The 25,432-nt window shown below is 35.3% G+C and overlaps 2 protein-coding genes across 10 annotated transcripts in view; one reads left to right on the top strand and one right to left on the bottom strand.

The window, feature by feature from the left end:
• LOC142341766 (uncharacterized) overlaps positions 1-25,432 on the top strand; it is a 553,339-nt gene that overhangs the window by 31,756 nt on the left and 496,151 nt on the right. The window lies entirely within an intron of this gene.
• The window catches only part of LOC142341764 (gamma-aminobutyric acid receptor subunit rho-2-like), a 129,388-nt gene that overhangs the window by 4,776 nt on the left and 99,180 nt on the right, over positions 1-25,432 (bottom strand). For 8 of the 9 annotated variants that reach the window (XM_075392977.1, XM_075392974.1, XM_075392971.1 and 5 more), the window contains one exon: positions 713-2,582. In XM_075392977.1, coding sequence (XP_075249092.1) covers positions 713-1,049 — 337 coding nt within the window. In that variant the 5' untranslated portion in view covers positions 1,050-2,582. Of the gene's footprint in view, positions 1-712; positions 2,583-17,750; positions 18,224-25,432 lie in introns of those variants that run through there. The other variant, XM_075392970.1, reaches the window with a different exon arrangement.

Genomic DNA, 25,432 nt, shown 5'->3' with positions numbered 1-25,432 from the left:
AATTTAAAAAAGCACTTGAACAATTTATCATCGTTCAAGTGCTATGCATTTTTCTAGAAAGTAATGAAAATAAAGAACATTAATTCAGGGTAAGTTTTAACGAACAATCTGAAATAGAAGAAAGTGTCCTTCTAAAGACTTGCTCGGTCACTTTTCAAACTCAGTAAATACTATTAATACATTAATTACTAGTCAAAAATACAATTATCAATGTTTTTTAATTAGTGAATTTTAACAAAAATAAATAAAAGTTTGCCTTTTTTGCATATTTTTTTTACTTCATAAACAATCTTTTCTTACTGGCCACAATATACATATCTTTAAACAGATTTTGCAAAATTTTCAGACAAATAGTTGCTATAACTAAGATTTTCCGGTACAACTAATATTCAATTTTGACCTCTTCCTATTTTAGTTAGATTTGTAGTGGTAAGGTTTATCTGTTGCCTACTTAACTCAGAAGTATTTTTGTTAATGAAAAATAGTTTTTTATCTGAAAAAGAGTATTCGCAGAAATTTTTCAGTTTTTAAAGTCAAAGGTTGCCGATCTGAGGTTCAATTGATAGCGGAGCTGAGTCCATGGTAGATTGAAATTAGAGAAACAGATCAATTTTTATATTTTCCTAACATAGTGACAAAAATCGCAAAAATTTTGATAATTTTATTTTAAAATGTGTTTTTTTTTATTTCAAAATGTATTTTAAAAATCTACCTGCAATATCTCTTATGCTCTCGACGTGCAACTCAATGTACACTTTGATTGGATAGGTTGCCGAATCGATGACGTCTTTGTCGGACTTTTCCGAAGAGTCGATTTGATTAGAGGTCGGTCTAGGAGGTGGCAGTGTGTTTTTCTTCCTGAGGAATGCCTTCGTGCTGAACAAAATATCCGCACCAAGACTCGAGTCTTCGTTTTCAAACGAGTCTCCCATGTCAAAAGATGCAAACACTGGCTTTGTAAACAGAGATAAACAACTGGACAAAATAAACAAACAAACACAAACTCGCGAATTTCTCGGACGAAATTTTGATAATCGTTGTAGCTCCATTTTCGTCTGAAAAACTGAAACTGTAGAATTGTAAGTCTAGTCTAGATTAAAGTTTATTAATCTGCATGTTTTATTAATAGTTTATTTTATTGGCTTTTAGACTAAACCAACACGTATATTGTGGAAGATATAAAGATAAAATAGGGCCAAACAAAATGAATTGTTTAGAATAAATCTTTGGGGAAAGGAATTTACAAAATAATGACAATAAGATTCACAACTTTAAGAGCGGATTTTGAGGAAATGCGTAAGTTTATCTGAAATTAATCAAGATACAAAATTTGCACAAGGTAGCCAAGAACTACCAGAGCTGCAACTTCTGCGATCTAAGCGACTGGCGGCGGTTGTGGTTACATGAAAACTATAGAAAAGAGGGGGTAGCAACACTTTGTATTTCGTTTAAGGGTAGCTTAAGGCGTGCTTGTAAACTGAAATTGGTTTAATAAAACGGACATTGGTAGGTAGTAGTATAGTTAATAAAACCGGGGTCCGCCTGAGCTGGGCAAATTTGAAAATTGCCCAAAGTAGCTAGCTAGGTAGTACTGTTAGAATAGTTGGGCAAAAATTGTTTTGCCTTCTTTGGCGGGCGCGAGAGGAAAATTTGGAAAATGAGGCAAAAGTTGAGTAAGTAAATAATAAATTGAACAGGTAAAGTGTCTGTATGTATGTATATGTTGTAGAGAGTGTATAGGTATATCGATTGTGTTTTATAATGGTTAGTTGGTATTATTGGTGTATAACTAAAGGGCGAATAAATGTAAGGAGAGTTACCTGACGCTTGATTAAAATTTTTTGCCCGTTTTGGGCGCTCTCTTTCAACTAACCCGCTGCGCTTGGCTGGCTGTAACGGAAAAATTTGAGCGGCTAGAGTAGGAAACAAACATAACACTTTTATGGGCGTTATTTAGACTAGAACAAAAAGAACGTGTCACACGCAGGGGTCCAGTTCATCAGATCTCACCTTATCCACCAACAACCATGCAACAAGGTGTGATCCGGTGCCCGGGGGAGGGGGATGTTGCGGGGTCTCAATAAGGGGTGGTTGTTGGGTTGGGAATAAAAAGGAGGAAATAAAGGTGAGTTCAAGCAGAAAAGAGTTGAACAAATTCAGGAAACTAGAAAGGGTGAGGTAAGTTGTTCTGGGAGAAATTGCAAGTCACCCAAATTAGAAGCGACTGAAGGAAAATCGTTGGTGGTAACATATTGAGAGATGTAAAGAGCACGGCAGTGGAGGTGAGGTTGAGGGGGGGGGGGGGGGTAGAGTTCTGGGAAAAGTGTATAAGAAAGGAGAGTGTAGCGTCAGAGATATATAAAATGGAAAGGGGGTCGGTCTATAGGAAGGAATAAAGGAAAATTGTGTAACAAATTTTGTAAAATAGAAAAGAAACTGCGGAATGCGAGACCAAATTAATGGATAGTTGTAAAATATACAACGGGGTGAGTTTTAAACCCCCCACCGCTGGCTGCTGCTTCTTGCAACCTGGAACGGGAACTGCATTGCATGATCGTAACTGTCGTCCTTGTTTTGAGAACCTAAAATAAAAGAATAAGGAAAAAAGGAATAAGTAAAAAACAGTTAGCAGCTTCTAATGGTTGGTTTGAAAAGTAAGAGAGTAATTTTAAAACTAAATTTAGCATAATTCTGCTGCCTTGAATAATATTCTTAGAGCCTATCATCTTACTAGAAAATTTCAGGCAGTAGACAAATAGGAATAATGGTTGGCATATCTTGGTTAAAGAATAATACAGGGAAAATATCCCATCTTGGATATATATTATATGTATGGTGTATTGAATAACTTATTGACGTTTTTTCTTCATTTCCCCGCTGTTTTTATTCCCCTGCCACTAAATAATGGTTATGAGGAGGGGAAGGAAGCACACTGAATTCATTTGTACTATTTTGATGATACTTAAAAAGTAGAGGTAAAATATTAGCGAAAGAATAAGTAAAATGGAACTAAGTGCGTACATAAAGACTTTAATATACTTAGAACAGCAGTAAGCCTTCTGTTCAAAAATAAACAACACACCACCAACTTATCTGCTGCTGATAAAATAAAGGTTGCAGACTTTTACTTAATATTCTCCTTATTTTAAAACCACCCAAACAACCCCCCACCCGCTTCATTCTACCCTTTACCCAATACAACCACTAGCCAAATAAGGAGCAGATATGTTTCTGAAATTACGAAGAAACGAGATGACAGGATATTGTACTAAATAATCTGCGCCAAACTCTGAATAACGTCTGTGTTTATAAAATGACGGGATATCTAATCACGTTTATAAACGCACGTTATAGGCTATTATTTATAGTTACAATAAGTAGTTTCTTTCAAACGCCGACCTGAATTACATAAAATTAGGGGGATGTTCTAATCAATAACTGTCTCCAGTAATCGGAACGGTCTTGCGGATTTAGACAAAGCATGCGCTTCCGGCTAGCGAACAAACAATAGAAAATCTTTTGAAACAAGTATACCAATATTTAAACTTTCAATTTGGGGTAAAATGACAGACTATATGTGATTATCTTGGACAAAATAACTTAACTTGAGAAACTCCTGTAAAAATTTATCAAAACCGCTAACTTTTACCCTGTGGCAAATTTATACAACTGAAGATTTTTATTATAGCTTTTTTTCGCATAGAAATGAAAGTTAAACATAAAAACTAAAAAATCAAAGTACATAGAAAAAAGTCAGATTATTCCAAACAAAAATGTTCGAATGTTAAAGAAACAACCCATTTTGAATTAAACATAAATTTAGTCCGACATTGCTTGATAAGAAGCGCTTCTTTTTCAGCATGTTGCTAAATAGATGAAGCCTTGAAGAACAAGACAGAGCAATAGAATTGTCTATAAGAACAGGGCCAAATTCGAGAGTTGGTTTAATGGTTAGTACACTAGACTTCTAACAAAAGATGCTGGTTCCCAACCAATACTGACCCATAATCACAGCTGTTGCGCCTGTTTAGATAAATAGCAATCAATTTTAATCAAGAGTCCAATTTTAATTAGGATTAGAAATGTCTTTTCAGTTGCTAGAAAATGATACGGCCATAATATCTGCTTTGCAGTGACAAGAAAAGATCTGCGTTTAAAACTCAGTCAGATTCAAACAGTTTCCTTCTCCGAACACTTCAATTTGCAAACAAGCGAACTATCTGAACAGGTTTAACATATAACAAGAAGTTGTTTTTTTAAGATAACAGATTTTTAAATTCACAAAATACTTGTTTAAAGAACTCATGGTCGAAATCAGTTATAAGTTTACTTGATTTTCAGAAAGTTTTATTACGATCAGGTTTCTACCCACAAATCAGCATACTACCCATGCAATTGAGTCTTTGCCTTTTGTTTGTTGCCACGAACCCACACATTCGGGTTCTCAAATTTCGTCCTCAGCAACCCACACAATCGGGTTCAAAAAAATGAGGATTCTCCCACTCATTGGGTGACAAACGAGTTCTCGCAGAGCAATAATTGGGAAACTAAAACTTGGGTGAGCTGAGGGTGCGTACCTGCTGAGGGTGTTGGCGCATGAATGACTCGCATAACAGAAGATCTCTAGCGACAGGCATTTTGGCTGAACTTCTTAAGGTCACTAAAACTCTTTGAGATAACCGATTATAGGCAATTGATAAAACAGCTGGTTTAAAGGTTCGGTTATCGGCAACTAAGGCTTAAAGTTTCAAGTTTTTTTGAATCAACTCTGAGAAATCCCTGAAAAATTCAAACGCCAGTGGTACAAACTGGATACCTATTTCAACACATTTTTGGGCATATTGTTCATATTTCCTTTCTTCAGCTTCTGTCAAGCAAAATCACATCTGCTCGCCGCATCTGAAATTAGACTGGGTAGCAGTAGGTAAATTAGGGTCACATCTTATTGCAGCTGGTTGTCCTGGTGACCAACTGGGTAAAAATATGTCTCCTGGTCTTGAGCTTTTCTCCGGAATCAAATTCTCCTGTTCCAAGACGAGTGCTAAGTTTGCAGTCGAGCAAGCAACAAATGTTCTACCTGTCAATCTATTATGCCGCAATACTAAAGCCCTCCAAACTAAAACAGCTTAATGCGTTGTCATTCAGCTTTTCTAATGTTTCGTTTTGACAATACGGGCATTTTCATTCCTCAACGTATATTGAAACGACAACCTCAAACCTCAATGAGGCTCTGAAATCATTTGGCTAAAGGTGAAGTTCCAGACTATGGATTGGAGAGGTGTGGAAGGTCAAGCAGCTGATTGAGGCAACTCTAGTGAAAGCAAACAAGCTTTTTCCCTATTTGGGATTTGATGACCAGGCAGTTTGGAGAAAACAGCATTGTCAATTGCCTCCTTAATCAATCTTGTGCTGCATGCATATATAGATTATTCATTTCGTCCACTGTTATTTTGAAATTTGGTCGTCAGCTATTTTTTAGCTGGTTATTTTTGCTATTGAAGCGTCCGACTGCGATACTTATTAAACATATGCCGATTTCATTTGGTCAACTGCTTTTCTAATTCAAACGCCAGTTTTGCGTATTGAAAGACAATCCTGCTTCCAAACGTTGTCGGTTATAATGGTGCTTAACATATTGTCAATAAATCCCATCCTGCAACATATCCTGCAATATATCAGAGGGTCAAAATCCTGCAACATATGAGAGGTTTCTTTTGACATCTTCTATTTTACACCGCAGGTAATATACCGTCTTTGGGGCACAAAGACAGTTTCGAATAAATCCAAGTGCACACTGTGGGTCGTCCAGATAAGCAACTTTGTCGAGCAGTTTCTCTATTTTGTTGTTGATTTCAAAGGTGCATCCACAAAGCTGAGATTGCCGTTGGCAGCGCTCATAGTTTCAAGTAGTGCTTTAACATTTATGTTTTTCCTTTTATCTATAGCGTTCAACTCACGGGTGACCGGAGCTCACACTTTTCTGTCCTAAGCTCTTGCAAGATCACTGAAGGGTATCAGCAAGGATGTCGTCATCTAAACAGAAATTATTCTTCACTAGATTTGCTTTTGTTGTTTCAATTTCAATAATGACTGGCCACAATGCTAGCGAAAACAAAAGCCTTTCCAGACAATCCCCTTGTTGTAATCGAACTGGCTTCCAATATCTGTGTTGTTAGAGTGGTAAAGACTATGTTTTGAGTAGCAAAACTTTTCCGGAATTTTTAGATTTTTGCAATTGTTTAGGGAAAATGTTTGGTCCATGTACTATGCTCTCAGCAACATCCTTCGCGCAGCTTCTGAAATTGCTTAACGAGCTATGCGCTAAGCAAATGATATCAAAATATTTCCCCATCAGCGACAAGACAGACCCACCTTTCCATTTTTCAATGCAGTTAGTGTTGCACTACATAAAATTGGAGCAAATAATTCGGGATGCTGACACCTGCTGGCTAAGTAAAGGAATTTTCTTAAACTAGTGATTGACTAGGGACAGCACAGTTTACTGCATGCGGCAGATGCTCAGGATACATTTTTTAGGGTCCAGCTGCAGTAGGTTTGGGTTTGGAGAAGAACTCGAATTCTAAAAACCCTGATGCCTCGTCAAAATGATACACATACGTGTTACCATCTCAATCAAATTGGTGATCGGGTTGTTTTTTTCTGAGTTGGGCCATTTATGGACATTTAACATTGCAGCGTTGCTCACAGAGACCGCCTCCTACTACAATGCAGCATAATGCAGCTGATTTCCACCATTTCAGACTGCTGAACAACTGTTTCTCCTGTTGCTGTTTCGCTTCTTACCCCCACGATTAGATGCTCCTAAAACACATTTGCTAATTTCCTTTTTTTCCAGTTTTCTAACTATCTTGCTTGTGAAATGCATGCATTGATAACGAATGATATTTTTTCTGACCATAGCAACCAAAATACAGAAATAAACCCTAGGATTGGCATGCACATTCTGCTGATGATTTCGAGATCTGGGAGCTCACTTAGACTAATAACTGTTGCAGCTAAACTTGCTGAACTCGTGGACTGCATGATCAACTCTAATCGTTTCGCTAAACCTATTTCAGCACCTTTCTCAATTTAAGTAGAGGCGCCAATTTAAGTAGAGCACGCCGATGTTGATTTGGAGTACACCATCTCAACAAAGTTAGGTGCACGCTGGTGATATCTAAATTGAGTTTCTTCAAGTTGATTTTCAATAACAGTCTACCTGTACAGCAGTACTATGATTGTTTTTTTTAGCCCACAAGATAAAAAGGGGCTTGGTTAGACCTCACGGGCTTGAGATCCACACAAGCTGCTAGCTAACAAGGGAATGGTTGTTTTCCTCACCTGAAAAAACTAGTTTCCACGAGACTTCCAGGTTCAACCCTTTCTGACATGAAAACAAACAAAACGCTGACGGGGATCAACTCCGGATGCTGAAGGGCGTTAGAGACGTTCTTTCACTATGACAGGTTTTTGCGACCAACATTGCCTCAATTTCAAAATTTTTGCTCAAACTTTTGAAGTAGACCCATTCGGTCACCCACGGATGGTTAAAGTAAAAATGAAGTTTTGGTTTAACTTCTAAGCCAAATTTTTAGAATCTGTAAAATGGGAAATCAGACCAATACCCATATACCCAAAATTCAGTAGACTACTAAATCTTTACGCAAACTGTCAGATATAAATTTATTTAAACGTTATTAAGAAGTATTAACGTAAAGTTGTTAAGAAGTTATTTGCCAAGATCAAGGCTCAGTTGTTCTTTTGACTTGACTAAACGAATCACATTTAAATATGATATTAAATAACAAATGCTTGAACAGCCAATTGATTAGTTTTACTTGACTGTTGAACTCAAGGATCATAAAAGATATTTTTGAACATTTCGCAGAATTACTCTGACATGTCGGACAATTTCGCTTTGCATCAAACTCTTTTAACCGTTGAGTTTTTTTGTAGGATGACAGAAACGTTTTCGAGTTCCTGAAAAACTATTTTGTTGGCAATATACTAAACAAAGGAAGTGAGTAGGATAGAGAAATGGTTCATCTCGTTTTATACAAAATAATATTAGCCGGTGTACAACATTTGAAAATATGTTTTTGATCTCATGAACAAATGAAGTTTAAAGTGAAATCTATTAATTTGTTGACACAAACTATACTCAAAATCAAGCAACTATAGTTGCAAGGCACTTTGTCACAACTTCATACAATTAATTAAAATTAAATCAAGTTTTCTTTCCAAGATTATTGCTTTTTGTTCCGACCCCACATTAGTTGGGGAGGAACTATATGCTCAACTGGGGTAGTTCGGTCTTTTTTGGCCAATCTATAAATTCATTGTGGAGAGTTTTGAATGGCATCATCAAAAAACTTGTAGAGACTTAAAAATTTTTTTAAATGTTTTCTCAGTTTTTTCAGGGACATATTAAGGTTTTAAAAATTTGTGAACATTAGATTGATATCGGTCGTTTTTGTTCACATTTTCTGGAGCTTTTGCTCAATATTCGTCAATTTTGCTAGCAAAAAATATATTTATTATCAATAGTTTCCTTGGTCTCAACTATAAACACAAGGTAGTTTGATGGCTTGTTTGATTCAAAAGTTTTTTCTCAAAATTTCACCTCAGAGTTTTTCATCACCTTTTTCCATCTACAAAATTTTGTTCAGCCCAAATTTTTCAAATTTGCGGAAGTAGACATTTAAAAGCTACTGACACTTCTTTGAATAAAACCAAAGGGGGCTAGTTTTAATTCAACTTTCTTTAGATCTTGAATAAACTTCCTGAGGGCTGAGGATTGTTCACTAACTTAAACAATCATTATCCAGAATGTATCAATTTTTCGATTTTTTTGTAGTCAAATTTTTGATTTCGGTTAAGTTTGGAACATTTAATCGTTGCTTCTGAACTGGTAGAAATATCGAGTCTAGTAGTGGACTCATAGTGGTTCTTGACAATGAAAAGTTATAATTCCATTGGGGCGATGTCTTGTCAAAATCTATTTCCGCAATTTGTATTTTTTGTGTGTAAATATTACAGAAAAGAATACTTTCCTCTCAAAAAAGTTGACAGCTCATACTAGCCTGGAAATGAGGCCCAATAATCAAATACTAACTTTCCAAAAGAAGTTTAAATGGTTCTCGTGGCTTCCACTAGAAGTGTTCTCGTAAACTGGAATTGGACCCTTGTGTTCAGCCGCCTTTTGTTTATTTTTAGCCTTCATTCAGTCTTTATTCAACTTGGAGTCCATAAAATTCAGTTGATTTCAATATGACGTATAATGGAACTTATTTAGTGATTTCGTTTGTTACCTAACGGCTCTTATGTCGTAGCATAAAAATTTTTTAAGGAAATCTTTTGTTCAACCTCGCCACTTACTTCTAAACTCTGTCAACATGTTGCTTTGTCTAAGTAAACTTAGATTGCATCTTCTTGCTAAGATAAAAATTTCTTGTCTTCAGTTTCAATCATTGTCTTTATGGAATCGACAACAAGAGTTTTCATAATTTTTTTTTATTTTTGGACATTTGCAATATTTTGAAGCTATTTTTGTGATTATACCCCTAACTACAGCTCCCATTGGATTTAGAAGACACGCAGTTCACCATAAAGAAACTCGCTGCTCAATAGCGTAGTGTGTCTCAGGTCTTTGAATCAGTTTAGCTGCAAAACTTGAGAATTTTGAGTTTTCGCCAGTGTTTGGGGTTATTTTTGAAGTCACCTCACATATTCTGATTATTAACAGGGTTCAATGAAAACGTACACTTTTTTGATGACATAAGAACGTATTTTCTTATTTTAGTTGATACCTAATGGTAAAAATGTGCTTGAAGTAAAAAATTTTGAAAAATATTTGCATCGAATTTTTAATCTCTGCCACTTTTTTTTCTTCTTTTTGAGAACTTGTATAATTTAGAGTCATGAATGACAAGTTAAATCCACTTTTTTGTGCAGAAAAATTTCATTTCTTTGTTATTTGAGGCTCTATGTGGTTTCTTAATATTTTTTGAAATATGACACTGGTCCTGTGTTTTTTTGTATAGTTTGTTCAAAATGAGGGCATATTGATGTCCAAATTGGACCCAACCGAACACTAATAATCACTTTAATTGATATGTTGTGATTTCAAAGGCTTCAACAAAAGGTTTTTGAACAAATTTTTGCAGAATTTGGTTCCAGGATCCAGGAGTTCTGCACTATTCGTTGCTAATAAGACTTTGTCTGCACTAATTATCTCCACAACTGCCTTTATGTGAAGTTACAAATGTTGTATCTATGTTATATTTATGGAATGCTGGTGGTTGTTTTGACTTTTTTTTACTTTTTTCAATTTTTATCGAAATTGCACTAAACACATGTGGCTTGTTTTTCTTTACAAAAACAAATATTTTTCATAAGTTGTTTTTTGAATAGTTTTCAGGCTCTGATTCTTCGAATTTTCTTTTCAGTTTGTAAATCCTGGATATTGGCCAAATGTTGATTTTTTAAAAATTTTTTGTCCCATTACAAAATTGGCGACGGTTACCATTGGCTCCGATGATACAATTTGTTGAAATTATATAACGTTTTCAATGAAAACCTTTTGCATTTAGGCGGCCTCGTATTCTGGTTAACTACAGGCCGCAATGGCTTCCTATGGCCAAATAAGATAAGATATCTGATATTTTCAGTTGAAAACGGCCCAATCTTTTTTCTGGAGATTTACAAGTTGTTTTTTTCTCATGTTATTTACATTTTTATCTGATGCTTTATCTAATCTTCTTTAGAATTTTGTCTTGTTTCATTTGATGTCAATCTGACTTTGTTAATAAAAGTTCGTAACCAGCAGATGTAGATTTTTGGTCGTGATGAAAGTTTGCTTCTGTTATCTGACCATTTTGTTTATCTTTTCTCCGAGTTTCGTCATTGGCAGGTCTCATAAGCTTTTCATAGTGTTCTTATTTGATTTTTGACTCACTACTGACCGGTTCTGATGGCTCCGATGGAGTTACATAAGAATCTATATAGTACTTTTAGATGAAAGCTCATGGTTGTTATGACATAAACCACTTTTATTTCTTGATTTCGCTGACTTGTTACCGAGCTTCATTATGAAGAGGTCCAGTCACCTTTGAATTGATTTGCAAATTGATTCGTTCGGTTCAGGTCTTATATGACGCTATCTTGACTTTCGTAACTATTTAGATTTTTATTTTAACCGTAATTGATTTTTTTTGTGTTGTTGTTTGTCTTGTCTCGTATTTTATCAATGACAGAGGTCGTCGGCTCTCCAATGCGGCGTTATTTAATTCATTTATTGTTCTGCGTTTGAAAATCTCTTTTTTACTCATCGACCAATTAACTTCGAACAGTATGTATATTATTGAAAGGTCTTTCGCTTCCTCCTTTGGCACACAATTAAGTAAAAAATATAAATGGGCGGGGTCGGAACAAACGCATATTAGCCAGCCTTTTCTTTTTTTTTTAAATTAGTAGTTTCTTAATAATAGGAATTTCAATTAAAAGGAGAAATTGATGAGAAATTGAAAATGATCATCAAAAATTGCAAAAAAGAGACTATTTGATAATCAAAACTGCATATAAGAAAATCAACTTTTAAAGGCGGGGAAAAACGACTTAATTTAAATTTTCAAAAAATGAAAAAGATTTTATAACTCAAATATTGATTTCAAGCTCAATGAAAGTGATACATCAATAATCGATCATAATTTTTGAAAAAAATTATGAATAATTGGTTTCCCAAAGTTATGAAAATCTATGAAAATCTAAATGTCTAGATTTAAAACTATATGTGCCGGCAACAAGGCAAGCCAACCTCTCCGAAAGATGAATTTCTCGGTAATATATTTAAACAATGGATAACACATTTCTTGAGACAAATCCAACATCTGTTTGATCAATTAAAAGTAAAATGTTATATTTGGTAAACGATAGGATAATTTTGTATATATTTTGAGCCAAATTTCTGTTATATTCTAAGGTGAGATAGATTCATTTGCCACATAGCAAACTTGAACCGCCTAAACAGGAAGCTCTTTCAGGCAGGCATTCAATTGATTGAAATTGAGAATAATAATTTGTCACAAGCAGTCAAATTGTGAAGCTGCGGCTTGATCAATATTTGGCTGCGACTAATTTTCAAATAAAACAAACAATTGGCCAGGCGAGCGATTATATCTGATCATGATAACGAGATAGTATAAAAAATCAATAAAATGCAAATTTTGTACAAAATGTTTTCACTGCAGGCTCGCCCTCATTCAGATTTGAAATAGTATTGTTAAAAATGGCTTTAATTGTCTCGTGATTGCATTAATCAGTTAGATGGCAATTTACCAAATGTCGTACAAAACCAGCTTACCAAAATACCTAACGTGGTAATATCCAATTTTGCCCCTTCGATCTTTTGTTTGATAATCCTATTTTAAATTAGCACTTGGTATTATAAGAATGATTTATAATACTTAAGTGAGCAATTTGATCTCATTTTCGGTTCCCAGTGAAATGAAACTTGAAACATCTTGATAAGAAGCATATTAAAACTTGACAGAAACGGATTCGAGAATCCGAGGACAAAAACGTTTGCTTAAATGCGAAAAGTCTTGAAAAGAGCAACTTAAAAAATATATAGTGTCCAAGAAAAGAGCAATCACAACACTTTGATTACTTTTCACGCCTCTCAATTACAGTGAAATTTATAGTGCCATGTTTAACCATGATACTGGCAAGTTTTATCAAGAAATTTTCTTGATATTGCTTGATAAGATCATGGCAAGATCTTACCAAGATGAATTTTTCTCCTATCAAGATCTTGGTAAGATAACCCAAGTTTTGTCAAGACTGTCAAGATCTTCCATGTCTTGGCAAGGTGTATCAAGTTTCGTTTCACTGGGTTGTGATAGTTTGATATCAACTCCCACAGGCCACTGAGGCATGACAACGGCCCGCAACACTGGGCCAAATTTATAAGTCTTACATATAAAGCATGGTAAATATAATTTCCGACAGAATGTTACGATAAGTATTCTTTCTCAAAAGTTTGACATTAGGGTAAAATGTTGGTATATTTTTGTTATTTTGGTACATCAGTTATTTTGAAACCTCGGGTATATATTTTAGTTTCCTTATATGGTAATATTTGCTGAGTGCAAAAATATTAGCGTAGAAAAAATCTGATTTGAAATGTTCGCGCCAATGTAAAAAAAAAAATCAGAACAGATTTAACTATATAACAACACTAGGAATTCGATTTTGAGCATTTAAATCTGCACAAAAATTATCACGTCTTCACGAAACATTTTTCCTTCAATCTAATCGACATGTTGTTAAATACGAGCTACTGTAACCGCGGAAAACAGTGACGGTGTGCGTGGAAAACAATGACAAGATCCTGCCATTTATCCAGCATCACTCAAAACAGGGAAGTTGGACAAATGTGACGGACCTTTTCAACTTTGAACTGGTTTTGATTAATGTCACCGCTGTTCGCATAAGCTTCAAACTCTAATCTAAAACCTGAAACATGGTCATGAAAAATGATTGTATTTCCTAGTAAAAGATACTTGACAAAATAACCATTTGCAACGTATTTTATAACTAGCCCTAACTATCGCAGAGGATGTTTCTGCCATAAATGATATTAAAAATACAGTAAACATTGTATTCATCAACATACCAAACCTTTGACCTTTAGTTAAAGATATTTAGGACTCAAACATAAAAGTAAGCACAGACACAGAATTGCGCAATAACACACTAACAGGTTTAACACTTTTAAGAAAAACACAAAAGCACTATATAAAAAAAATAATAAGTATTAGCAAGTGAGAAATTACCAAAGATGAAATTACCAAAGAAAGTGAGAAATTATCAAAAATACTGGCTTTCTTTTATTCTGTAAATAGAAAACGAACACAGAAGAAAGTTTAACTTCTAACTTCTTTTTGTAAAAATGAGGAGTTTTCCAACCGATTTTGCCAATCATTTTTTCTTCCAATTTTTTACACTACTTTTTTCCTCTATGCAAGATGCATTGAACGAACTAACACTTTGTCGAAAAAAATTCTTTTCACGTATTGAAAATGTATTGAAATTTCCACAAACAAGGATCCTGGAAAATTTATAACGGATTTGCATTTCCAGGCAGAAAACAAAAAAGCATTAGATTTGATTTAAGATTTGTTCTGAAACCTTGAGGCAATAATAACTAACAAAATATCTTTATACGCCTGATTCTGAAATATAGAGCTGTTCTTTGGAAGCTATTCCTTAGATTAAACTTTCCTCAGTTGGCTTTTTATTTAGTCTGGCTCAACCATTCGTTTTTCAATGAGATGTTTTAATGTGCATTTTTGATACTTAACTGTTGTTTTTTGTTTTTTTATAATTAAACTTGACATATTTGCGCAAGCTGAAAAGTTCAAAATGCTTAGCTAGAAAAACAAACATTTTACCGACGACCTGCAGCTATTTACCTGGGAAATTTCTTATCATGAGCACAAGAATGCATTGAAATCAGGGATAAATGCGGAGACATGAAAAAATGTTGAAACCTAGCTAACAACAAAAAGTTCATGCAAAACGAACTGGGGAGGTTGCCACATTTTTTAATTGACAGAAAGTTAAAGTTAAAAACTAGAGATCAGATTAGAGCATTCACTAGCTCGTTATGTTGATTCGATGTCAAAAGTATTATAGTGAGAGTAAAATTTGGTATCTCTGTGGGATGCGATGCAACAATCTCTTAATGAACTGGAATCCAAATCGTTGCATATAGCCAACTGGAGCACAAAATTAAAAGAGTGGTACATTGCTACTTTACTAAAGCTTACTAGGTGCAACTGGTAACTATTTATGTATTAGATTATATAGTCCAACAGATCAAGAGAAGAAACCCATTTTTGTGGTAGTTTTTATAGTACATTAGATTTATTGGTCTTTCAAAAACAGCCAGAACGTTCTTTAAGAATAAGCGCGAAAGAACCTTTTTTTAAACATTTTTAGCGTTAAATTTATATTACAACACCACAAAATTCGCATCGTTTAAAACACGAAATTTTTTAGCGCGAGTATAATTTTTTCAATCTTGCAGTTACGTCCGAGGAGCTGCACATATGAGAACTGGAACAAACATCAATTTAGATTGATTTAGATTTAAATTCTCTAAAACTCTCATATCACATTCTCGTTAATTGTAAAGTTCTCTTACTTTTGCTCATCCCTCTTTTAAAAATGCTTTCATTCATTGGCTTGCTACATGCAGATAATAAAGAGCTGATCGATGACTGTAATAAAGAGAATTAAGCAAGCAGATTTTGTATATTATTCAGATGATATTTTGCATAATGCATCATGGTATATAGCAACGGATATATTTTACAACACTTTGTCCGAAGGTGGCTCAACTATATTTTCAGTGCAATATAAAGAATGGCGCAATTTTGGAAAGGACGATAAGTTTAGCGTAGGCAACTTTTCAGTTTAAATGTGACAGTTTAGCCCATATTATAATCTAATAACTTCGAAAGGTTAAAAAACCACAACAGCACAAAAGCACATTAACATCTCATTGTAGCCCCCCGTGCCGCCTCTCCATTCCTCGTTACCCCCTCCCCACCTCGCGCCCCCACATCAGAGGGAAAATCATTAACCTAACAATCCAGAAATCATCAACTCTTTACTCCAAGTTAAAGACAATGTCAAAATGCACGCTTATTTGCTTGCCCACCCTCCTGAAGGAATGTTGTGGCTATGAATTGTTTTCAGTTTTTTTTTTAATTTTTTTTAATAATGAGGAACAGTTGGGATTTATAATCAAGTTTGTGTCTCTTTGTCAAAACTGACATATCGCTTCCTATAGCCTAACAAGGACAATTGGTATTGTGCATTTACACATAATGTTCCTAACCACCATCAAACGCAGATTTCGAGAAGAAAGAACTTATCTTTTGTTATGCATTGAACATAGTTATATTCTTGACTCAATAATCATTAAATATATGAATTTATTCTGTTTCGGGGGGGGGGGGGGCAAGCAGAAGATCCAAATATCTAAATAAAACAATATTTGCTTACATTCGCGATAAAACTTGCCAAAAAGTTGTTTTAAGGCCCTCAACGTTGAGAATTGATGCATTGTCAAAAAAAACTGGAACACATCTTGAATAAACAAACTTCTGAAATTCAAACCACGACAACATTCTCACCGGCAAAGTCGCTTGGAATGTTCTTATAAGCTTGGAAATTTTCGAGCAAGTTGATCTGAGCCTTATAATTCGTTCGAGCCCTCTAATCTGATTTTCTTTAGGAGTGTATGAAGTTAGCTAATACCACAATTGGGTTGTTACAATTGACAATGCATAGATAGGTGGCTCTGACCTTGTGTTATAAGTGCGTTTGGTTGAGAATGGAGTAGTGTAAAAATCCAGCTTGTGGTATGAAGCTAACAAAGAACTTTGGTGCAAGGGAAGCATACTCGGCCGGGGAATTAGAGATAGTTGGTTCGCGTCCTCTCAGCTCTACTTCTTCAGAAGTATATGGAGTTCGCTTATAACAAAATTATTTGCTTACAACAATATTATGAAAGCTATTCAAATTAATTCTACATTTTTTCAGTAAATTTTGTCAATAAAATCTGGTTTAAGTGGGCCATGGTGACAAGAAAAAAAACAAAAACTTGGAATGAGTAGTTTCACTTTCTTCTTCAGAATTCTTGTGCGTACTTCGTTAGGTAGTCAGTGAAAAGAGCTCATACTGTTGAAAAACTTTGAGTGAAACACTTTGGCAAATAAAACGTGTTAAACGTTTTAGACTTTGTGTAGTTCTATCATTTTCCATGGCAACCTCATCTAACTCTTCAGTGCAATTATTATGTTAGTATCAATCTTAAGGTAAAATTATGCACTGTATCAGATGTCCAGGAAAGTCCTCATCGGTGTTAAAACAAACAGCCTGGTTCGAGTTTACATAAATCACTGTTTTGTCAGACGATTTTGACTTTGTGATCATTATCAACTTTCTCACATACATTTTGCTTTTTTTTCTTTGTTATTTTTTACTTTAACCAGTGCTGGATGCGGCTAGTTACGTTTCAAAACGTTTTCCAATTGAAGATTTTTACGCAACTTACGCAACGGTTAAAAATTTTAACAAAATTTGGTCAACGTCGAACACATTTGTTGATGTTCCAACACACTTTCATGTTGATGATTGCAAATAAGTTAATCTAACTATTCATCTAAACGATGAAACGAGTTTTTTTTTACATTAAGATTTTAAACTAATGAAAAGAAACAATAAAAAGGGTTGTTTTTGACTGATATATTGTTAATTGACGACTCTAGATGTTTTTAATTGCATAAAATTACGCACTCTTAGTTGTTTGGAAGGCAATTTCCGAAAGTTTTTAGCCCGTAGCATCATTTGTGAAATAGTTGTTTCATGCAGACGTTTACTTTGAACTCTGTGTTTGAACTTAACGTTTGCATCAAATAAAACTGCTTTTAAAAATCAAAATCCTGTTCAAAAATATTTCACAATTTATTCCGAAAAGAGATATTTAATTCAAAATGATAGTACGCACCAAAGTAAGTTAGTTATTGGAGTGTAATGAGGTTCGCATGCACCCCAATAACTAAATAACTAACTTACTTCACCTCTTACGACAAAACCAGCCGCTTAAAAAAGTACCATTTAAATGCTGCATGCAGAACTTGATAAATAATTCTGAAGATGCAAGTTTTACTCACCTGAATCTAAGCAGAATTCTCAAGTTGTTTACTCAAGTTGCACAATGTTGTTTATTTTCTCTTGTTTCTTCCAGTTTTTGTTTGTTTACAGGTCTGGCAACTACACTATTCCACGCTCTTCTTACCATGTGTGCGTTTGTAAAGTAATGGAGCAAAACCAGTTAATGGAAAAGTAGGAAAACGGAAACAGTTTTTGTTGCTGCAGTTTTTTTACACACAAAATCAGCATTTATATTCCTCAAAATAAGAGAGGAAAACAGAAATGCACTTAATAACAAACTTAGATATGCAAGCCAGCTTTTGTATCATACTCCGTTTTTTAGCTGTTCGTATATATTGAATATAAACCTACCGCACATCATGGTTTTGAAAAATGCTTTTAAAAAATAATAACAATTATATCAACATAAGGCAATTCCAATTGTTTTTTATCATTTCGTCTCAAATCAATACTCGCACTATTAAATACAGCAGTAATATGACAAACCAAATAGTCAGAAACTATTGAGTATAATAAAGCTATGTATTGACTATAGGGCCCGAAATTGTAAACAAAAATTGATCGAAAATGTTTGAAAATTGTGGCTTGTTTGCTTTAGCACTCTTTTTCTCCGGTTAAGTTGAATGTCAACAATGGAATTGAATAAATAATGAAGAACCGCTGCTCGGTCATAAATGTTTTATGACAGCGTGACAGTTTAATTCTTTTGTCAGAAAAAAGCAGTCGCCAGTCGTCAAAATAGGTGTACGTTCCACTATACCCCGTGAACTGTCAATCAAAACTTCTTTCTAATATCCGCACACCAGCAACCGCAATCTCATCTCCCCATCTTCAACGCCCCCCCCCCCCCCCCTCCCCCCTCCCCAAGCTCTATTAAAAATTTGAAAATTTTCATAGTACGGGAAAATGGTTCCATTCTACGGTTGGCGGATTCTGTGGAAAGTTTGTTTATTCAAATCATGAAATTTTTAATTAAGTAAATAATTAAGTAAACAGAGAGTATGTGAAAAAAATAGGGTCTCATTTTATTAAAAGTTTACCTATCACCAAAAAACTATCATACAAAAATGAATTTTTATATAATCAGTGAACTTTTTATAATTTTCTTTTTAACTGATTGATGAGTAACATAGGATTAAGATAAAGTTAGACATAAAAGGCCAACTCTATGTAAGACCTTATTAACATCTTTTTGAGAGTTTTTACTATTCTATGAGGACTAGGATAATATTTCTAAACCTTGAAGACAAACTGTACTCTTTCATGAAGATAACTCACTCCACAAAAAAATTAGGATAGAAAGTTTTTTTCATCGGAAGAAGAAAAAACCCAGTAAAAGTATACGCAAACAACCAAGGCAACGATTGGCTGTTTGTTGGCGTTGAAACAGTTTTTTAATTACACGAAGCCAAGACCAGATTGAAGTATACGCAATAAGCCAGGGAAAGCAATTTGGCTCGTTTTTGAAAACAAAAGGATATAAGTTCTCAGTGATAACTTGGTTTGTAAATAAATAAGTTTTGCCACGAAGCAAAAGAGCATTGAGAAAAATGCATCAAAATCTTTAAGAAATATATTGTTTTTAAAGCATTTCTTCAAGATGATGACCTTCAAGAAAAATTTGAAATTTATTTTTTTTTCGGGGCAGTTTGATTTTTGGTATTTACTTATTTATCTTGCTTAAAAAACACATAAATCACCCAATGATAATTTTTGCCAAATTATTGACCGACCGTTGTCTGAAAATGACATTCAGAGTCTATCATTCTTCCTAATATCTAGATGACATCAAACTGAATATTGGGTCAAGGCAGTCAAAGATTTTGACAAATAAGGACGTTTTGTTCAAACCTATAATTGATATAATCAATTTTTGCATCGTCTATGCACTTTGTAACGGTTGCTCTCCTATAAAGAATAGAGAAAATTTTACAGCGCTAAGTTCGTTTTAGCGGTTTCAAATATGTACAAACATTAGTTTTTTTTGCAGTTAAAGCATCTTAATCGTTTGTTACCAATGCGCCATTACATGTTTTTAAATTAGAGCCAATTAAAAATTGTTCAGTTTTGCTATTCTACAATTTACTTCCCCCAAATTATCAAATAACTCGATCAAAAAACCAAAGTTGAAACGATCAAACTTTTTGAGCTTTTGTCAAGAAATCAAAAAATAAAAACAAAATTAAAATACTTGAAAAGTCAACAGCTTGGTAACGGACCTAACAATCAGTGGAAACAAGAAGTAACTTCATTAATCAACCAAAAAAATTACGAAGAGCTTATAAAATTACCTCCTGAATTCCAATTTTTCACAATTTTTTCTTACTTCTAGTCCTCAATCAGATTCAATTACACTCATTTGAAACTAGATTAGTCTTGGTTAAAACCTTTAAGGAAGACTGACTCTGTATTTTGTCAAAAAAAAACTTCTACTTAGGAACATTACTCCTAAGAAAAAGTTTTAGAATATCAAAGTAATTTTAATTAATTTTTTAGTATAATCAAAGGTTCAACCTGTTTTTGATAGTCTTTCTGCTCTATTTCTACTGCTGGTCATATGGTTTTACATCTCAAAACTGCATCATTGGTTAGTACTAGATAATAATGTCGACAGATTGTTAACAGTTTTCAAAAGAGTCAATTTCTCATCGTACAATTGATGTCGTATGAAAACTGTTAATTATATGAAACAGTTGTTTAAACTGTTCTCGTCGCCAACCAGTCAGAAGAAAAGTGATGTATAATGATGCATTGTTGTCATTTAAATTTAATGACGTATATATTGCACAATATTGATTTTGTATAGAAAAAATCGAGACGTTCGAGCTTCAATTCAGCCAATTTTCACTTGATGAATAATATCAACATGCTCATAACAATTACCCATTAGATTGGTTGAAACATTGGAAACAAATTGATAGAGCTCTGATTGAATACAGCATTAAATTTCCCCATTGAGCTATTCTATTCAACAGTTTAATTTGCGCTTGATTTCATTTGTTAACTTATTAAGCTTTTCTCCCAAATTGCCGGGACATATATTGTGAAATCATTAATTACGTTAAGTTGTAAAGGGGCGAGCTTCACTACTGGTCTTTTGTATTCTCCCTCCTCTGTGCAATCTTTTGCTCATTTGTTTACACCGTTGAACACTTTGCTGATATCTGTTATTAGACACAAAGTATTATTTCTTTGCTCATTGCCATCTTCAAGAAACCAAAAAGGAATCGCCATTTTTAGCGATCATTCAAAATACTCTTCACGGAACGAATCCCTAAAGATATTAGCATGCGCTTGAGTCTCTCCAAAGGGCTTCCGTCTACAGACATTTTCGTCGTTTGGAAGACTTCATAAGACTTCATATGGTAGACAGGGTACGCATATATTCTTGTTGTAAAATTCTCGGTGGTAGAGCCTTGAATGATCCACAAACCCTTTTCTGCATGGCAAGTGTGGTATACAACCATTTTGCTTACCTAAGAGCTGACTGGTGTCAATAGTCTCACTTTCAACGTCTGCTGGACATTAACCACTGTGGTTGAGGGAACATCTTCCGCCAATAATCGGTTCACCAGCACTGCATAAATCGATTAATTGCAACTTCTCGCCAACAGTTCCAATCAGCATCCAAGATGGGGTGCAGCGCGTGAATTGAAGATCCTTCTGCTCCCTCGTTCAATCAGATGTTCTTCGATCCCTTCTTTGTTCCTTGACTGAACGCACTACGCATATTTTTGTTCAGTTCGAACATAGCTGGGTCTGTTGTCCTTGATCATTGTACTCGGCCGGGTCTATCTGCACTACTTCCACAGATAGATAAGTCAAAAGACAACACCTTCGCTTTTCGTTCTTTCGTGCAATCTGAAAAAGGAGAGGATCCGATTAAGGCACTCCGACATTTTAAAAGACAATTCAAGCATCTAGTCCTTCTTCAGTCAATTCAGACATTACTGGTGCTATCGTTTCGTTTTGCCTTCTGCTTTTTCCTCAGGTTTAACATCTGTTGTTTTTCGGTCTTAAGGCATTTCACACGCCTAGGTTGCAGATCATCTGCTGAACATTGTTTCAGCAGATGATCTGCAACCTAGATGATCTGCAACCTAGATGATCAGCAGATGATCTGGAACAGTTCCAATCAGCATCCAAGATGGGGTGCAGCGCGTGAATTGAAGATCTTTCTGCTCCCTCGTTCAATCAGATGTTCTTCGATCCCCTCTTTTTTCCTTGACTGAACGCACTACGCATATTTTCGTTCAGTTCGAACATAGCTGGGTCTGTTGTCCTTGATCATTGTACTCGGCCGGGTCTATGTGCACTACTTCCACAGATAGATAAGTCAAAAGACAACACCTTCGCTTTTCGTTCTTTCGTGCAATCTGAAAAAGGAGAGGATCCGATTAAGGCACTCCGACATTTTAAAAGACAATTCAAGCATCTAGTCCTTCTTCAGTCAATTCAGACATTACTGGTGCTATCGTTTCGTTTTGCCTTCTGCTTTTTCTTCAGGTTTAACATCTGTTGTTCTTCGGTCTTAAGGCATTTCACACGCCTAGGTTGCAGATCATCTGCTGAACCTTGTTTCTTACATGATAAGTGTCTTGAAATTTTCATGTTGACCGTTTTTGTGCTCATTCGGAAAAATTATTTCAGTTCAATGTTTTCAATGTAGAAATATTGGGTTGAACTCCACTGATTATCGGGTAACCTGCTCTTGGCACAGATGTGTCCCTCTTCAACGCGGAAGCGTGAGAACTACAGTTTTTTTGCTGCACTTTGAAACTTCGTTTCAGATTCGTTAGACTTCATTTTTCTATTCGGACTGTTCTTGCTGTATTGACATTAAGTTGGTTGCCTTTCGTTTGTATTTTTCTAACTTTTATCGTTTTCTGATTGATGCTTGCTGTACATTTTCCATTGTCTTCACTAGTCTGTTAGAGTTTCCACTACAGTGTTCGAATTGAGTAACAGATTTCTTTTCAACACATTGCATCGTTGTAAACTGATGTGAGTAAAGTCTTTTCATCTGATAAAAAATCTTACTTCAATTTTCCTGTCAATTCTCTGTTCATTTTGAATTTGCTTTCCGGCCAATCACTTCTCCTGTGCTCCTCAAAAATGCTTGATTTGATGCCAGTAACGAATATGTTGTTGATACAGTTTCTTTGAACTGTCAGCCATCAGTTGTATGCAGTATCTCAGCTACCATATTGGCCACAAGGACCTGCCGTATACAATGGGAGGGGTTGGGTATCCACTGCTGCCTGGTTGTTGTGCCTGGTCAAAAACTAGGTATCTTCATTCCACGTTCCTTGATTTTTGCCCTTTCAACTTCAGCGCCATAACTGCAACCAGCATTTCCATGCTTGGTTAGGTGTCCCACGGGTGTCACCTTGCTTTTTCCAATTACAACTGATAAATCGCCGGAGTGCTCCTTTGGTCGAGATCATAGATAGGCCGCTGAAAAAGAGATGTCATCAGAAGCACCAGTGAGTGCAGAAAGGTTAGTTTTGTCCCTTGCTCTTTTAAAATGTGTGGTCAAATATTGTCTCTCGCTGTAGGAGTATCTTTTTTTGATGCTTGTTTCAGCTGAAATTGGAAATGTTTTCCACTTCAATATTTTTCCCTTCTAACTAGATTACACTTCGTTGTCCCAATGATGCCCATTTTTAATCCTAATTTTTTACGGTCTTTATCTCACATGAATACTGAATGGAGCAGTTAACCCCAATTGGTCAAATGCCGAGGCTGCTAGTGACAATATCGCCTTCTGAGTCTTTGAAAATTGAATGTTTTTGTTCGTAGCCTGGTATATTTGAATACTATCGTCAGTAAGAGTCAATTGTAGTCAAAGCGTAGAATTTTCCGCCGTATGTGTTTCAACATTGACTTGTTTTGTGCTGCCGATCGAATTCAGATCTACTTCTTCTATCCACTGCTTCAGCTCGAATTCAAACTGCGACACAATAACTTGTAACTTGAGAAGATTTTGATTGCTTTTTCGGAGTATCTAACGATTTGTTGAAAACTTCCGTTCAGAAAATCTTTTTTGTTGCGTTTGCTGCCCTAGCATTCTACTCTTTCTTGAGAGCGTAATTTCCACAAGTGAAAAAAAATTCACCCCAAAATTTTTGGCGCTAATAGTCACATTAATGAGCAATTTCATTTGTTCGTGGATGCCAGATAAAACTCCATTAACTCCTATGGTGTCCGGAAATGTGCACCTGGAGAAACCTCGATTCTATATTGGCTGCATCACCAAATCTGAATATCCTTCGTGCAGCCCGTTTAGTACCTCTGGACCTGCTGGCATTTGTCAATTAGGCGTATTACTTTGTTGTCTGATGCACTATTCCAAACATGACATGTCCGCTTGCCGCCTTGTCAGGTTTTAATACTGGATAGCATGACATCATTTTTTTCTGGAAGTGTCCTTCACTTTCGAACCCGCCGAACTGTTTCGGATCCATTTTTCACAAACTCAATTTTTGGTACCAATTTTAGTGGTTGGGTCCCTTTGAAACTAATTCTCCATCAATTAAATCTTATCCAAAACTAGTTATTGCTTTTAAGGAGGTTTGGCTGTATTCTATTTCACAGCATTTCCACTTCTAAAAGGCTTGCCCATTTTTTTTGTAAACTCTAGCATTTGTTTGCGCTTTCAGTTTTTTGTGGACTGAATGGCGAACTTTATTTGGATACATAGGTTTCTGTGTCTCAAGATGTTGGGGGTAGTGCAAGCGTTTTTCGCATCACGCTGAAGCTCATTTGAACGCACTTTTGATTGCAGTCTTTTTAGTTTGAGAGAACCCTTTACTGTCTGCAGATCTTTCGTTCGGTGTACGCCAGCTTTGTTGAGCTTAAAATCGGTTCTTTGAGCTCATTACCGCTATTGCACTTTGAACAATGAACGAAACCGTGGATCAACTATCATCTAGGAAAGTATATGTGTTCAGCTTGCTTCCAACTCTTAGTATTGAGACAAAAACTATCTGAGGAAAGCTCGTAAGTTCGGTACTCGCATTGATTATTGCTGCGCATAACTTCACTGTGTGATTACCATCGTCCCTTCTAAATGGTTTTCTGATTATAGCAACCAATTGTGCTTATCGCAACACCTATTTATAAAGCAGGCACTCTTTTTACAATCTTTGAATGCACGTTTTTTGCCCAGATATCCATATATAAGTGCAGCTCCTTCACTACGGTGTTCCGATTACCTAAACTCATGTTCCTGAATAAGAAGCAGTTCCAAATTTTATGAAAGATTTCCATTAGCACAGTAGCCACTGAACAGTGACCGCTTTGCCTATTGTTGTTTCCATGAGGTTCGAATAAATGCAACGACGTAGAAAAAAAATCGATGCTTTAGAGAACCGCTTGTCCCTACTAATGTTTCGTTGGTCTTTTTGTTGGTTCTTTTCATTCTCCTATGAATGCCAAAAACTTTTCACGCTTGAATGTAATTCTGGTTAACCGCTTTTCAAAGATAATCAGATCAGGTTTGACATTATCTTTATCACCAACCTTCTTATCATCAACCACCACTTCTCATTGAGTGTTTGAGATCGTTTATCTAGTGCCATATACATTTTTGATCTTGAGTGAGGAAAATCAAATCATCTCTATTTCTTGAGCGCATTCGTAAATTTGAAAACAATGACCGAGAAGTTTATCAGACCGG

Source organism: Convolutriloba macropyga, chromosome 6, assembly GCF_964194025.1.
Source record: "Convolutriloba macropyga chromosome 6, txConMacr16.3, whole genome shotgun sequence".
In the NCBI taxonomy this organism is placed as follows: domain Eukaryota; kingdom Metazoa; phylum Xenacoelomorpha; order Acoela; family Convolutidae; genus Convolutriloba; species Convolutriloba macropyga.
The sequence above is the reverse complement of the archived record's forward strand: the minus strand, read 5'-3'. Positions and strand labels throughout refer to the sequence as shown.